This window comes from Gastrolobium bilobum, unplaced genomic scaffold (genome assembly GCF_033153095.1).
Source record: "Gastrolobium bilobum isolate Gb01-03AN ecotype WA unplaced genomic scaffold, APGP_CSIRO_Gbil_v1 utg28129, whole genome shotgun sequence".
NCBI classification, from domain to species: domain Eukaryota; kingdom Viridiplantae; phylum Streptophyta; class Magnoliopsida; order Fabales; family Fabaceae; genus Gastrolobium; species Gastrolobium bilobum.
In genome coordinates, this window is record NW_026896638.1 from 206,192 (window position 1) to 220,490 (window position 14,299).

At 33.9% G+C, this 14,299-nt stretch overlaps 1 protein-coding gene across 1 annotated transcript; it reads right to left on the minus strand.

Moving 5' to 3' along the window:
• Window positions 1-1,886: 1,886 nt before the first annotated feature.
• Window positions 1,887-5,751, minus strand: LOC133301196 (cellulose synthase-like protein G2). The gene is made up of 8 exons (XM_061500819.1): window positions 5,128-5,751; window positions 4,929-5,036; window positions 4,235-4,357; window positions 3,751-3,963; window positions 3,544-3,643; window positions 3,264-3,433; window positions 2,824-3,171; window positions 1,887-2,522 (listed from the first exon to the last, which is right to left on the minus strand). Exons 1-8 carry the CDS (start codon window positions 5,731-5,733, stop codon window positions 1,971-1,973), a joined length of 2,220 nt encoding a protein of 739 aa, XP_061356803.1. The 5' UTR covers window positions 5,734-5,751; the 3' UTR covers window positions 1,887-1,970.
• Window positions 5,752-14,299: the final 8,548 nt, after the last annotated feature.

Here is a 14,299-nt window from a genome sequence, read left to right on the forward strand (position 1 = left end):
ATCAAACATATCATGAGCAACATCATATTCTGCACACATTGGTTCAGGAAGGGGTGGTTCGGGTGACACATTTATGTCTTCAGGACTCACAACTGGCTCCATGTTAATGTCAATAACGTTAATTGAAGGGAGAGAATATTGAGGACTCATAACCGACTCCATATTAATGTCGATAGAGTGAGTGGAAGGGAGAAAATGTTGACTGCTACACTGTCCACCGGAGTCTACTTCCGCGTATAGTTCAGTAAATGTGGAGTGTGAATGATTTCGAAATGCATCTACCACTAAAGCAACATCTTCATCCTCAGCGATCTTTACAGGAACCCAACTTTCAGGTCCCGAGGCACATCTAGCAGTCAACCGAGATAAGACTTGGCCTCGTTGTAATCTCAGCTTCTGATATATTGTCTTTTTTAGTTCATTAAAACTACACCGCGTGCTCATACAAAATATTTTCGTTTCTCCTTCAAAAACTTGGCCATTTAGACCCAAATATTTTCTCCCATTATAATATAACAAAGCAATTACTGAATCATTACCGTCACTCATTTTCTAACTAATAACATAAAATTACAAAAACAAAAAATGAATACAGAATCTAACCTTCGCAATTTTGGTCCACCCTTTTTTTACTTCTTCTGGTTGCTGGAATGTTCATGTTTTACTACTATTTATAGAAGAACCAAACTTGGGAGGCAGCCCATCGTGAATAAGGGGGGTGCTAACACGTGTCGAAAAAGTATGACCCATACCAGCTAGGCAACCCAGCGCGATTCAGGGGGTGCTGACACGTGTCTGAAGGTACACCCAATCTAGCTGGGTTGACCAGCGCGAATGGCGGTAGGGTGACATGTGGCCTGCTTTGCAGAACATACAATCAATACAACTAGACTGACCAGCGCGAATGATGCGAGGGTGACACGTGTCTTGCTTTTCAGAGTGTGCAGACTGGTTGATTGACAAGCCATTCCAGCTTGTCAGACCAGCAGGAATGGGGCTCCATGATTGACCGCCACGTGTCATCTTACAGTCTCGCTTGGTGGTGTAGCGAGATTGAACGTGGCATTTTGGCGAATTCAAAATGGAGTGTGGCATACCAGTAAAATATTATTCAAAGCGTGTTATTTTGGTCAAAGTCCCGTTTACGATTAGGATACCCGCATACAAGGACTATAAATTGGCCAGAGCAAAACCATGAAAACAAGAAAAAAAGAAGAAAAGAAAGAGACGAGAGAGTTATGTGGAAGAGAAATCTCTTATTCGTAGAATCTTGGCAACTAATTAAGATATATTTCTAAATAGTAAATACTAATCTCTTTACTTGCTGCTTCAATAAATTTTATCACTTTTTATTATACGGATTTTTATAATAACCACAAATTGCTTTGGATTTGTTTCATTTCCCACACATCGAAGAATGCATAAATAATAGCCATTGTTACACAATGGAGCACTATTCCCCCAGCTCGTTTTAGCTGGTTAGTTTTTTGTTTTCTCGTGAAAAATTAATTAAAAGAAATTCACATCTTAACACTGTACAATTTTCTAACGCATGGTAGATATTACATTGAAGGGTAGCCTCAAGAAAATTGACACGAGCAAAATGGTAAAGAATTTTTTTGCATAATAACATAACATGTTTGTTGATTCTTAGATAAGTTTGTGATCCTTAGCACTTTATTCCATCAAACAAACACCACTTTATCTGTTAAAATTTGGATATATATATATATATATATATATATATATACGAGGAAGGATCCGTTTACAAATATTTTTACAAATTACACTAAGTATGACCGGTCATACACTCTTGATTGAAGTATGACCGGTCATACTTAGTGTAGTTTGTAAACAAAAAATTTGTAAATATAACATTTTCCTTATTTCTTATATATATTTCACAATTTAGCATTGCTCTACATTAAAAGCAAAACTGATGAGTGTTTTTGGCTAGATTGTAGGGGAGTTTATACCTTCCTTAGTATAGGATAAAGTGCAGAAGAGATAATTGTGGCCAAGATATTAGATGGTATAACTACTGATGGAGAAATGCGTCCTTTGTCTTTCCTTATCAGCAGCCCTTCAATGATTGGATAGTTGACAACAATGACATAAACTGGAAGCAAAAGCTGTATGAACATCACGTCCCAATCTCCCACAGACACCACTCTGTAGATGCCCCCTATGAAGCAAAATATGTTGATGAGGAGGACTGCAAGCATTGGTACAAGAAACATGTTTGATGTTCTAAAGTCATATTTGTCCATTTGGTAAAGTCTAGTCTTTTCATCATCCTCCACTTTATTGGTTGCTGTGAAACTAGCCTTCCTTAAACCAAATTTCTTCAGTAGAGTATCCAAAAATCCGTATAAATGACTTGTGATTGATTTCATCATCCATATCCTCTGCTCAATTATACATTTTCTTAATGTTCCTCCAGTTGAGAGGACTTCAACTAAATGTTTGGTCATAGCTGATAGAAAGATGAACACAAAAATGAAGAACAATGGGTCTGAGACCTGACACCAAAAAGAAAAAAATAAGTTAGCTTATGTTACAATGTTTGAAGTATGGGAAATATAAGAATCATGTTGTTGGAATGACACTGTTTATTCCTACAACAAGGATCCGGTTCCGTATGTTGAGAATACAATTTTGTATTTTGACTTTTTTTTTTAAACATGAGACCCACACTTGATTTGTGTGTGCAGATAAAATGCTCTTGTCATGTGACATGACAAAAAGTGAACTTTTCAAGGAAATATAATCAATTCAAGGAAAAATGAAGGCATAGGAAATGCGCATAATTTTAGTTGTTACCTTCGGGTAGAGGGGAGTTCCATCTACTAGACAAAGCTGAGGGACAATAGCAAAACACCAAAGAGGTAAGCAATAAAGAGGGAAGAATGTAAGTTCTGCTAAACAAAGACTCTGAAGGAGAGGCATCCTTAAAGGCCCACATATAAGGGGGCAATGCTTGCTTAAACCATTTTCAAGCAATCCAGAGGCCCATCTGGTGCCTTGAACTAGAAAATCATTCAGATTAGTTGTACTATTTCCAAGGAACTGTGGATTTGGTGGATCACAATAAACTGAATTCCAACCATTGCAATTCAAGATGATTCCAGTGTGAACGTCTTCACATACAGTACCATACAAGAAGCCAACCTGCAAGCATACAAAAATAATAATATTGAAGTACATTATGTATGCTATATAGATTAATTAAAAAGTCTCTTTGGATAATAAAATCTGCATACCTCTTTACCCCATTTAGTACCAATTTCATAATTACAAGAAGCCAAAATCAAAGTCTCTTCTTTGGGCAATGTATGTCCAACAGAGACTACATTAGGAGTGCAATTTTGTTTTAAGGATTTGATGAACTCATTGAATGTTCCAAAGTATTGTCGGAGTTCAAGATCAGTGTCTAACATTGAAAACATAGAGCTATATTAGTATGTAGCAATGTATGTGTATGTTCATTCCAAAATACTGTATCTCAAGCAAATCAACTGAACAAATCATCATGCTCTATACCTTTAATTTTGTAATTCCCATATAGTGATTCCCTTTTCATATAGAAGCCTGTGCCAGACAATAGAGGTCCCTTGAGCCCATCCATACCTTGCCATAGAACCTAAAGTTGTGGCCGAAACATAGTTAAATACTTTATCAATTCATTTTGAAGATATAGATATCTATGCAATTAAACCACAATTTGAAGTTTTGTTTGGTATCCTTTACTTTATATGCTGATCTGTGCTGACTGTCATAGATGTCATTCTTGCTTATATTGTGAAATTTCTGAGGAAATTGAACAAAAGCAAGTGAAGGTGATATCTTGGGATCTAGGTGGAAACACAATGCTTGTCGTGCTGATGCTGGGTCATTGCAGAACATGTCACAATCCAGCACTAGAATATATGGAGCATTGCTTGTCACAGCAGAGACGCGATACTGCAAGAATATATATTTTATAAGTAATCAAATAGTTGATTGTAAATCTGTAAAGAAGGTTGACAATGTTCACTGTGTTCCAATGTTTCATTTAATAGAATCTCCTGTTATCTGTGTCACATTTGTTTTTCACTCGGTTTTTGTTAAATATGCAATGATAATGTTGAGTTCTTTTTGTAGATACTTGTGGACCGATGTAAGGTGTTTCTCACAATTTTGTCCCTGGAAAATGCCTTTAATAACACCTACAGAGAGAGATAGAGAATCATACAAGGGCATTGAGGGCTCCAGCTTTGAAATGGTGGGGATGTGAAGGCTTTTTCTCACGGGAAACATATACAAGGAGAGGCAATTTCACTTGCTCTATTTCACTGCTGGTATTTTCTTGCACTACCTGCAATCATCAGTATTCAAAATTTGGTAAGTTGTATAATTGGATGTTTCTCATCATAGTTAAGTAGTTAACCAAGTGTCAAATGCAAACTCACAAGATTTTGTTATCATATATCACAGCAATTTAATGAAAACACCAGCAACTCACAGAAAATTATTGTGATATATATTTACTAATCAATCATCCAAGCCATTTGAGTTGACATGTTGTGATTTAAGACAAATATTAAAGTCAAATTCAAGAAGAGGTTGATTCAAGCACTAATCAAGCCCTATATAAAATTTTGAATTTGATATAACTGAACTATAATTGAGCAAATTGAGCCAAGGCTATTTTTAAGTCATGCTATTTTTAGTACTACGACCATATAAGCAAGGGAAAAACTATTCTCGTACTACATGAGATATATTTTCACTCCTACATACCCTTTGATAACTGTGTCACATTTTTATTTTATTTTTTTTTATTTTTTCAGGGGTGAAATCCATTAATTTGTCTCTATGACATGAGATAACTTATCTCCTTTAACATGATTAATAAAAACCTATAAGCAATGTGGATAACATTTTACCTCTATGATAGATGGATGATTTTTACCCGTTATGCCAGTAGTATCTCCAGAGCGACCCTGTTCTTCTTTTACTGTTACTATGTTTTCTTTGAAAACCTCATATTTTTCCTGCAGAAAATTGACTTCATCTATAAATCAAGTATTGCTCCTAAAATACAAAATTTCAGAGAAAATTAACTTCATCTCAAATAAAACCGACCTTGATCATTTTCTCATCTGCAAGAAACTCAATGTTCTCAGCAAAATCACCATTATCATTCTCTGAAGCAGAAAAGTAAGCTGCGGGGCACCTACATTTTATTGTGTATCTTGTGCAGAAAGGAAGCCACCACTTTGCAAATTTCCAAGCCTCCCTCATAGCATTCAAGGTGATAGATGAACCTCCATCATCAGAAACATACACATGAAGTTTCTCTGGTGGGTAATCCAGTGCCATGGCTGATAACACAGTATTCATCACGTCTACAGTGGGTTCCTTAGTTGGGTCTGCAGTGCATATGAACACATCAATAGGAGGAAGCTTGTCATCCTCTGGTAATCTTTCTGGAAACACAGTTCTCGAAATGGGGTTCCAACGAAAAGCTTGGCCAATAATCCAAATGAAGGAGAGAATGATTTCAGATGCAAAAACAAGAACCCAAGGTAACAATGGGGTTCTTCTGGTTTGTGGATCCTGAAAGAAGAAACACAGTCTATAATAAACCAAGAAACATAAAGCAGTTGAATGAAGGAGCATGTGTAACCTATTGGTTAAAACCATAGGCTTGTGAACATGACTGAGACTGAGAGGAAGAGTCTCCCCCATTGTCCTCTCACTGTGTTTTAAAGGTTCATATGCAGTTATATATTGTATTTGCTCTCCAAATGTATATGCCTATTTATAGTTTATTTTTAAGAGTTTAATGCTGTTTATTTTGTAGGGGATAAATATATATATATATATATATATATATATATATATATATATAGAGTTCGCTTTTTCGGTAATTACTGCGGATAAGTTATATGCAGTAAATCCACTACGACGTCGTTTTAGAGCGGAAATCATAGTATTTTTGTAATTTTAATTTATTTCAGGATTATAATAGTCTTTATATTTAAATTTTTTAAGATTTTAATACTAAAATGACGTAGTTTTGAAAATAAATGCAGATAACTTATCTGCATTAACTGCAAAAATATTTTTTTCATATATATGTGTGTGTGTGGAGGGTCCATATTTTGTATTTTTTTCTTTTATCTTCACATTATTCTATATAGATCTTATATATTTTTACGCAGGTGTAAGAGATAAATTTATATATTTCAAAATATTAAACCGTATATTTAGTTGAAGGAAACTTCAGTGTGAGAAATATCATGTTGACTAGTAATCTCATTAGAATTTATTTATTGTGGTTATGGGCTTTCAATGATCATATGATATGAGAGCCAATGATTCAACTTGAAGTCGGAGAAACTTCCTTGGCAGCCACTCATGACTTTCAGATTAATCAAGTAAAGTCTAAACTGGTCAAAATTTGCGTGCAGATAAGTATAAGTGTTGAAAGGAAAGAAAGAAAAATTGTCTGTATTTCTTTTCACCTGCCACCAGTATCAAACAAAGAAAAGGAAAAAAGAAAAATGATAGTATAATAATTAAGGCAATTTGATGGGCTGTCAAAAAGCCTATACAATAGAGTGACCCAAATGTCACATATTTCAGAAATAATTGTTTAAATATCAGCAAACTGTGAAATTTTTCAAAGTAATATGCATGGAAATTTGCTATAACAAGCAGCAATTTTAGTTTGCAGACGTGGCCATACCACTTAATAATAAATTATGTGGCCAAAATATCAATTTGCTGCGACTAAAAGCAAAATACGTGACAATGACAAATTAACTACTGGATATAGTGAATTAAGTAGGCTGCTCTGACCAAAAGTATGAGACGTGATAGCCAATGAAAAATTCGTTACGGAACATAGCTAATTAGGTACAGTTCGCTACCACCGGTCCACCGTGCCGTTTTTATTATTATAAGAAAAAAATATTTGTCATTTTAAATAGAAGTGTTCATCAACCGATCCAAATCGATTTAAATCGCGGTAACCGAACAGAAAAATCGAAAATCGAATAAACTGAATATTGAAAAATCAAAACAAAAAAAAATCGTAAATTTTAATTGAATTAGATTGGTTTTCAGATTGATTGATGAAAAATGATCCATTCTACACTGATCCAATATATTAATTTCTCTCTACTTACTTGGGCTTTTTTCCAATCATAGCCCAAAATTTTCTAAACACAAGACTCGTTAACCCATCAACTAAACCCAAGAAAAAACCTAGTCACATCTAATCAACAAAATTTCATCTTTGTAGAGCTTCATATCTCATCGCACAAAAAAAGACCATATTATCGTTTACTTTTGTATTTCAATTTTTTTTTTTTACAAAATCAATATATACAAAAGATGTTATTTGCACAATAATTATGAAACAAATTTTAGGATTTTTAAAAAACTGAAAATCGATCCAATTCAAACCGAAAAAAATTAGATTGGATCGGATTTGAAAAAAAAATTAAACCGAATGGATGATTATATGATCAAGCCGAAGGGATTAGATCAGATGATTTTTGTTTCCAAAAATGATCCAATCCAGACAGCGAACACCCCTAATTTTAAATGACATAAAATTATATAATTTTAAAAGAGATAGACACAAAATAAATCTTTTTATTTAAAATTTAAATTAAAAAAACACTCATTTTCTTTCTAATAATTTTTATTTCTTGTGTCTATCTCTCTCCTAAAATGACATAACTTATGTCATTTAAAATGACAAACATAAAATTCTTATTATAATATGAGTAAATACCCTTTTTAGTCCCTGACAATATCCACGAAGCCATTTTCAGTCCCTAGCAATAAAAAGGGACAAATTGGTCCCTGAAATAACAAAAAAGAGGCCACGTTCATCCTTCCTTTAACTCCCACTTAACGGCCCAACTAACGGTGCACAGTTGGCACGTTAATTTGCTGAAGCGGCTTGGATATGGGACACCGTAGAAGATGAGACGACGACGTTTTGGTCCCTGTCAAAACCACGAGGGCCATTTTGGTCCCTGTCAAAATGCACGAGGACGTTTTTAGTCCCTTACAAAAAGCACGGGGCCCTTATTGGTCCCTAACTAGAGAAAAATAGGCACATGACTTCATTGCTTTTCTATGCAGTCCAATTTTGTGAAACAGAAGTGCATTACATCAGAAACAGAAGTGTAATTCATTTGTTCATCACAAAGTAATTAAACTAAATTTCATCACAAAGTAAAATACTCCTTCTTGGCATTTTATTTCAATGAAGTTTGTGTTTCTAACTGAAGTTTCGACCTTATTAACGATTATTCATTTCTTTTTCAATGCTAATTAAGCTTCCCACTTTGTTAAAAGGGATTCTTGGCTCTTGCAAACAGCTTTTACGATCCCTAGAATACTATGAACTGCTTTAATTCTCTTAGTCTGTATAAGACATAACGTTATGCGATTTATAAACAATATCTTCAGTAGTGTAGCATTACAATTATACTATTTATTTTTCTATAAAAGATAATTACATGATTGTTGATATTTAAATACAGAGAAAAATCAGAAAAGAAGCCACGTAAATGATTGTTGATAATTGCAATGCATTACAGTTGACTGGACTGCAGCAGTTGGTAGTTCTCAGCCACATGAAGGCAACTTGAGAGGAAGCAACCCACCTCCATCAAATCCACAACAGGAAAATGAGCTGTTAAGTAATGAAACAATGAATGCAGCAACCAGTGGCACATGAAGCAAATTATTGGCCTTCATGAGCACACCTGGTTTTAGGCCACCAAGGCCTGCCTCAAGAAAATGACCTGCTGTTGTATATGACCTGAGAGTAGTGCATGAGCCAACTGAGAAGGGTTTATTATTATGTGACTGACTTTTTTTGAAAATTCTGGCCATTATGTATTTGGAGGCCTTATTATGTCAATATTTTTTTTGTAAATTCTGGCCATATTGTATTAGAGGCATTTCTTTTAATTCCTGGCAGTTGGCTTTATTTTGTAATGCTCTACTGTACATCCATGTCTTCAAATATAATGATAGTCAAATCATGTTCTAGCTATTATGTTTCACAGGGTTGATGAATGTTTAAGTTTATCATTTTTGATATTTTTTAACTAATATACGTAGTTGTAGTTCTTGTACATCCATGTCTTCTGGTTTAACAAATTGGACTGCATACAAATCCAATTTAATGTCACGTTCCTATTTTTCAAAATTGGATTGCACTCCTGTTTCTGTTGTAATGCACTTCTGTTTTGCAAAATTGGACTGCATAGAAAAGCAATGAAGTCATGTGCCTATTTGTCTCTAGTTAGGGACCAATAAGGGCCCCGTGTTTTTTGTCAGGGACTAAAAACGTCCTCGTGCATTTTGACAGGGACCAAAATGGCCCTCGTGGTTTTGACAGGAACCAAAACGTCGTCGTCTCGTCTTCCACGGTGTCCCACATCCAAGCTGCGTCAGCAAACTAACGTGCCAACTGTGCACCGTTAGTTAGGCCGTTAGGTGGGAGTTAACAGAAGGATGAACGTGATCTTTTTTTGTTATTTCAGGGACCGATTTGTCCCTTTTTTATTATTAGAGACTGAAAGGGACTTCGTAAATATTGTCAGGGCCTAAAAAAATGTATTTACTCTTATAATATACATTTTTAGTTTCAAAACATAGCCAGTTAGTTGTTTTCACGGCTAGTTTAAAAACCATAAAAGTCTGCAAATTCTGATACTTATACTGTGCAATGGTGACCTGATAACTGACCTGCATAGTTTTAAATTAATTATTTGGAGTCGTACAATACGCGTTAAAAAAATTGCAGGAGAGATTTTAAACATTTGTTAAGTTTTTTATATAATAAATATTTGATAGTTTATTAAAGGTTTTAATATTTCTACAGTAAATAAGTTATTTATATTTATTTTTAAAATAATATTATTTTGAATTTAAAGATTACAAAATTATAATAAAAAAAATTATTATAACCCTGAAATAAATTATAATTATAAAAATATCTTAATTTTTGTCCCAAAATAATATCATTTTGAACTCAATGTAGATAACTTATCTATATTAATTGTAGAAAAAATAAACCCTTTATTAAATGGAAAAATTTGATTTATTATTATTTAAATAAAAAATTATAAAATTATAATTATTTTGAATCAATTTGGTCCCTCACAAATTCAAAAAAGATCCACATTAGTCCTCAAAAGGATTAAAATGGCACTTTGAATTTCTTAGGGATCACAGATAGCTTTTTTATTTGTTAGAGACTAAAGCGGATATCATAAAATTTACTGAAGATCAAAAATGATATTTAATCTTAAACATCTATAGGAGTTTTACTTTACCCAGATAAAATTATTCTTTCTCCACTCAGACGAAACTAGCCTAGCCGTCTCTATTCACTAATTGCTTATCTTGTAAATTGAGGGAGAAAAAAAAGGGGACATTGACCATATTGCTCCCTTTTTTCATATAATATACCTCACAGAGTCAATTTTTTTTTCCAAACTAACACGGTACCATAGTCGCTGAGGTAGTTAGCTACTATGGACGAGACACGTGTCATTTTCTTAGTGGCTGGACATGCAACCCAAAGTAGCTAAGGTAGTCAGCTACTTTGATTTCCAGTCGCTAGAAAAGTGACACGTGTCTTGTCCATAGTAGCTGACTACTGTTGACAAACTCGGCAAGTGCACCGATCGTACAAGTAATAAAGTGATAAGAAGGTTGTCGATGCCACGAGGACTGATGACCAAGCAATAATTTATTTATTTAACTAAAGTTGGATCGATCATTAAAGGTGTTTTTGAGAATGTTGTGATTAAATTAAAAACAGAATTTGTAAACTATTTTTGGTTTTTTAATATTTAAGAAAACAAATTCAGAATTAATTAAAGCTAAAAGAAATTGATTTAAGTTTTCAATAAAAAGGTGTAGTTAGGATTCAACTTCCCCAATGGTTTCTTAACGTGTTTGTCTATTCTCACGATTACATTCAAGATTGAATTATTAACAATTCTTTCTATGATTGATTAAATCCCAATCCCTTGGTAATCCAATCCTTTACTCTAATCCAAAGCCTAATCCCTTAGTACTTTCTCATAGAATAAGCATTAACGCAAGAACTCAAGTTATAAAATTCACAAGTCTATCCCTAGATCATGCAAATTCCAGCAATCAACCAATCGGAATCACATACCAACATCCCTATTGTCATATGTGACTCGTATGTTTATCTACGAGTGATCAAGTCATAAATAAAACTAATCATATATATCCGATTGATTGCATAATTCAAAGACAAGAATATAATTCATAAGAATAAACAGACATCAACTAAGAACCCATTGGTTCTGTATCTTCCTAACTACTAAAAGTAAATTAGCTAGACATAATTATAAATGCAGAATAAACAGTAAAAGAAATAAGGTTCATCGTAAAACTTGATTAACGGAGACAAATAATGAGGCGAATTGCATTTGTTCCTTCTCCTAAGCAATGCTCTAGCATTCCTCTTCACTCCTGCCTTCGTCTTCTTCTCTGACTTCGTCTTTCTCCACGTTCCAGAATGATTTTTACGGCTTCCTTCGCGTTGTATTTAAAGGGAAAATATGGGCTTTAATTTGCTGGATCCGCTCGCTCCATCGGTCGCCTATGCTAAGACCTTAGCGAGCTGATGGCCATTTTGCTCGCTCTAGCTAGTGACTTTGCTAGCTGCTCGCCCACTTGCTAGCTCTAGCTAGCAACTTTGCTAGCTACTCGCCTACTTGCTAGCTCTAGCTAGTAACTTTGCTAGCGTTACAATTTTTATTTTATTTATTATTTCATTTCTGATTTTCCATTGCTCCGCGGATTCGTTGCCTCATTTCGTTACTTTGTTATTCTAGTATTCCAGTCTCAACAACCTGAAACAACAACAAATATTTAGAATTTGTTTATTTGTTGGCAATTCATTCTGTTTTACTATTTTATTGTTTTAACACTATATTTTTAACTATTTTAATCATTATTTGAACTCTTTTTAGCCATAAAACATAGTGTCTTAGACACTTATCAAAACATTCCCAGATTTACTCATTGCTGTCCTCAGCAATGAATTGAATTAAAAACATGGAATAATGTAAGCATGCTTAATATAAAACTAGGCAATACATCAATTTATGAATGATTAGACTTAGACAAAAAATAATAGGATTTTTAAGAACAAACAATTAACTAAGCAGACTTGAAAGTAAGTAAGTTATAAAATCGAAGTATGAGTTCAGTCAATCAAGCATAAACATTGAGTTTTAACACATCCCTCACTAGATATATCAAGTCACTCATCACTCATCTGTCTAAGGGTAAGTGTTTCACTCAATTTTTCACTGTTTCAATATTTTCATAAGCTTGATAATATTCTCACTTTCCATAATTAATTCACATGCACAAAGATCAAGAGGTCTTTATTCAGGTTGTAATGGGGTTGGGCTGAAGGTAAGATAAATAAGGAAAAATTAGCTAAAATAATTAAATACAGAAAGATCATGGTAAAGTGTAAACACTCAAAAAATAATCCTTTTTCTCCTTTCCTTCCTCCTTTTTCTTTTTCAGCACTTTTATTTCTTTTTCTGTATTTTTCTTTTCTTTTTCCAACCTCCAATACTTTTCTCCTTTTCATTTTCATTTTTCAACACTTTTATTTGCATAGAAACAATAAATAATAATTAATAATATTTTTCACCATTTTTCAACCTTTGCTTTTGCTCCCTTCACCTAACCTCCTTTTTCACCACTTTTGAATTACATGACGAAGTACTCATGTTTACACCCTACCATGAAATTTCTATAATCCAATTTTATTTAAGGTAGACGTGTATGTAGAGTGGCTAATTAAGATGACAGGTATTAAGAACAGAAAAGGCTTAAGCTCAAGGGGCTAAACAAAGGATATCATAATGGTTGGCTTTTTGGCTAACTAGTTAAAACAATAAAATGCCTCAATCATTTCAATCATGCATGCAAATAATTACTTTAAGGAGAAACAAAGCAAGTTCTGGTAATATTTTCAACAGTAAAATGCACACTGAAAAGAATTTTTCTGTTTAGGCTCAAACCTCACGGTTATATGTGTGCAATTCAGTAATTTATGCTCTTTCTCAATCACTCATACTGTAATTTTATTATTCTTACTGACTGTTAGACTAACTCAATCAATGTTTATTCTTAAAATAAAATATATATTCTAAGTCATCACATCATAAATTAATTTTTCTGACTAATTCTAACTTAGCATGATTTAGTAATCCACACAGAGAAAAAAAATAAAATGAAATGAAATGAAGAGGAATAAGGAAGAGAATTTTCCCTGAAAATATTTGCGGCTCTTCTCATCACAGGGATCATAGTTGTACCAACTGCTACTGCTATATATATGATGTGGTGCGTCCCCATTCCCAGATTTAGGAATTTGCTGTCCTCAGCAATTAATAAATCAAAAAGAAAGAACTGCACACATCAACTCAAAACTATCATCAGATAAAGTCAGTAGTAGCAATCATGCTCATAACAGAGTGAGAAAATAAAATCTGTACATCACCAGAGTCATCACTAATCAAAATAGATAAACAAAAGAAAAATAAAACTAAAATGGTCCTAAAAAGAAAATAAAATCTGCTGGCATCCTAAAATAAACTAAAATAATTAACTTAAAAGCGATAAATTCTTAGGCTGCCTCCTAAGAGCGCTTGTTTAACGTCATTAGCTTGACGTTACAGCTTCATTAATCATGGCGGCTTGTAGCCGGAATTCAAAGATGATGCCATTCCTTTTATCATAAATATTGCTTTGCCGTAATAGTACTCTCGTGCATATGGGCTAGAAGGTTTGGCCTCAAGAACTCTATACTTAGTCTTGATGTTTGCCATCTTCACCTCCGGCTTGCAACTCTCATCTGGCTTATGATCTTTATTTTCTTCTTCTTCAGCCTTCTTTTCCTCAATAAAGAAAATTTTCTCTGGCTGAGTTGTAGGTGGTGGAGTCTCTTTTTCAAACATTCTAAGAATAGCCCTTTCTCCTTCCACCCTTAAGATCAATTCACCTTTAGGCACATCAATTAGTGCTCCGGAGGTTGCTAAGAAAGGTCTCCCAAAGATCATGGGAACAGTAGTGTCCTCCTCTATATCCAAGATAACAAAGTCCATCGGGAAGATGAACTTGTCCACCTTAACAAGTATGTCCTCTATTACTCCATATGCTTGCTTGGTGGAGCGGTCAGCTAGTTGCAGAATCATATTGATCGGCTTCA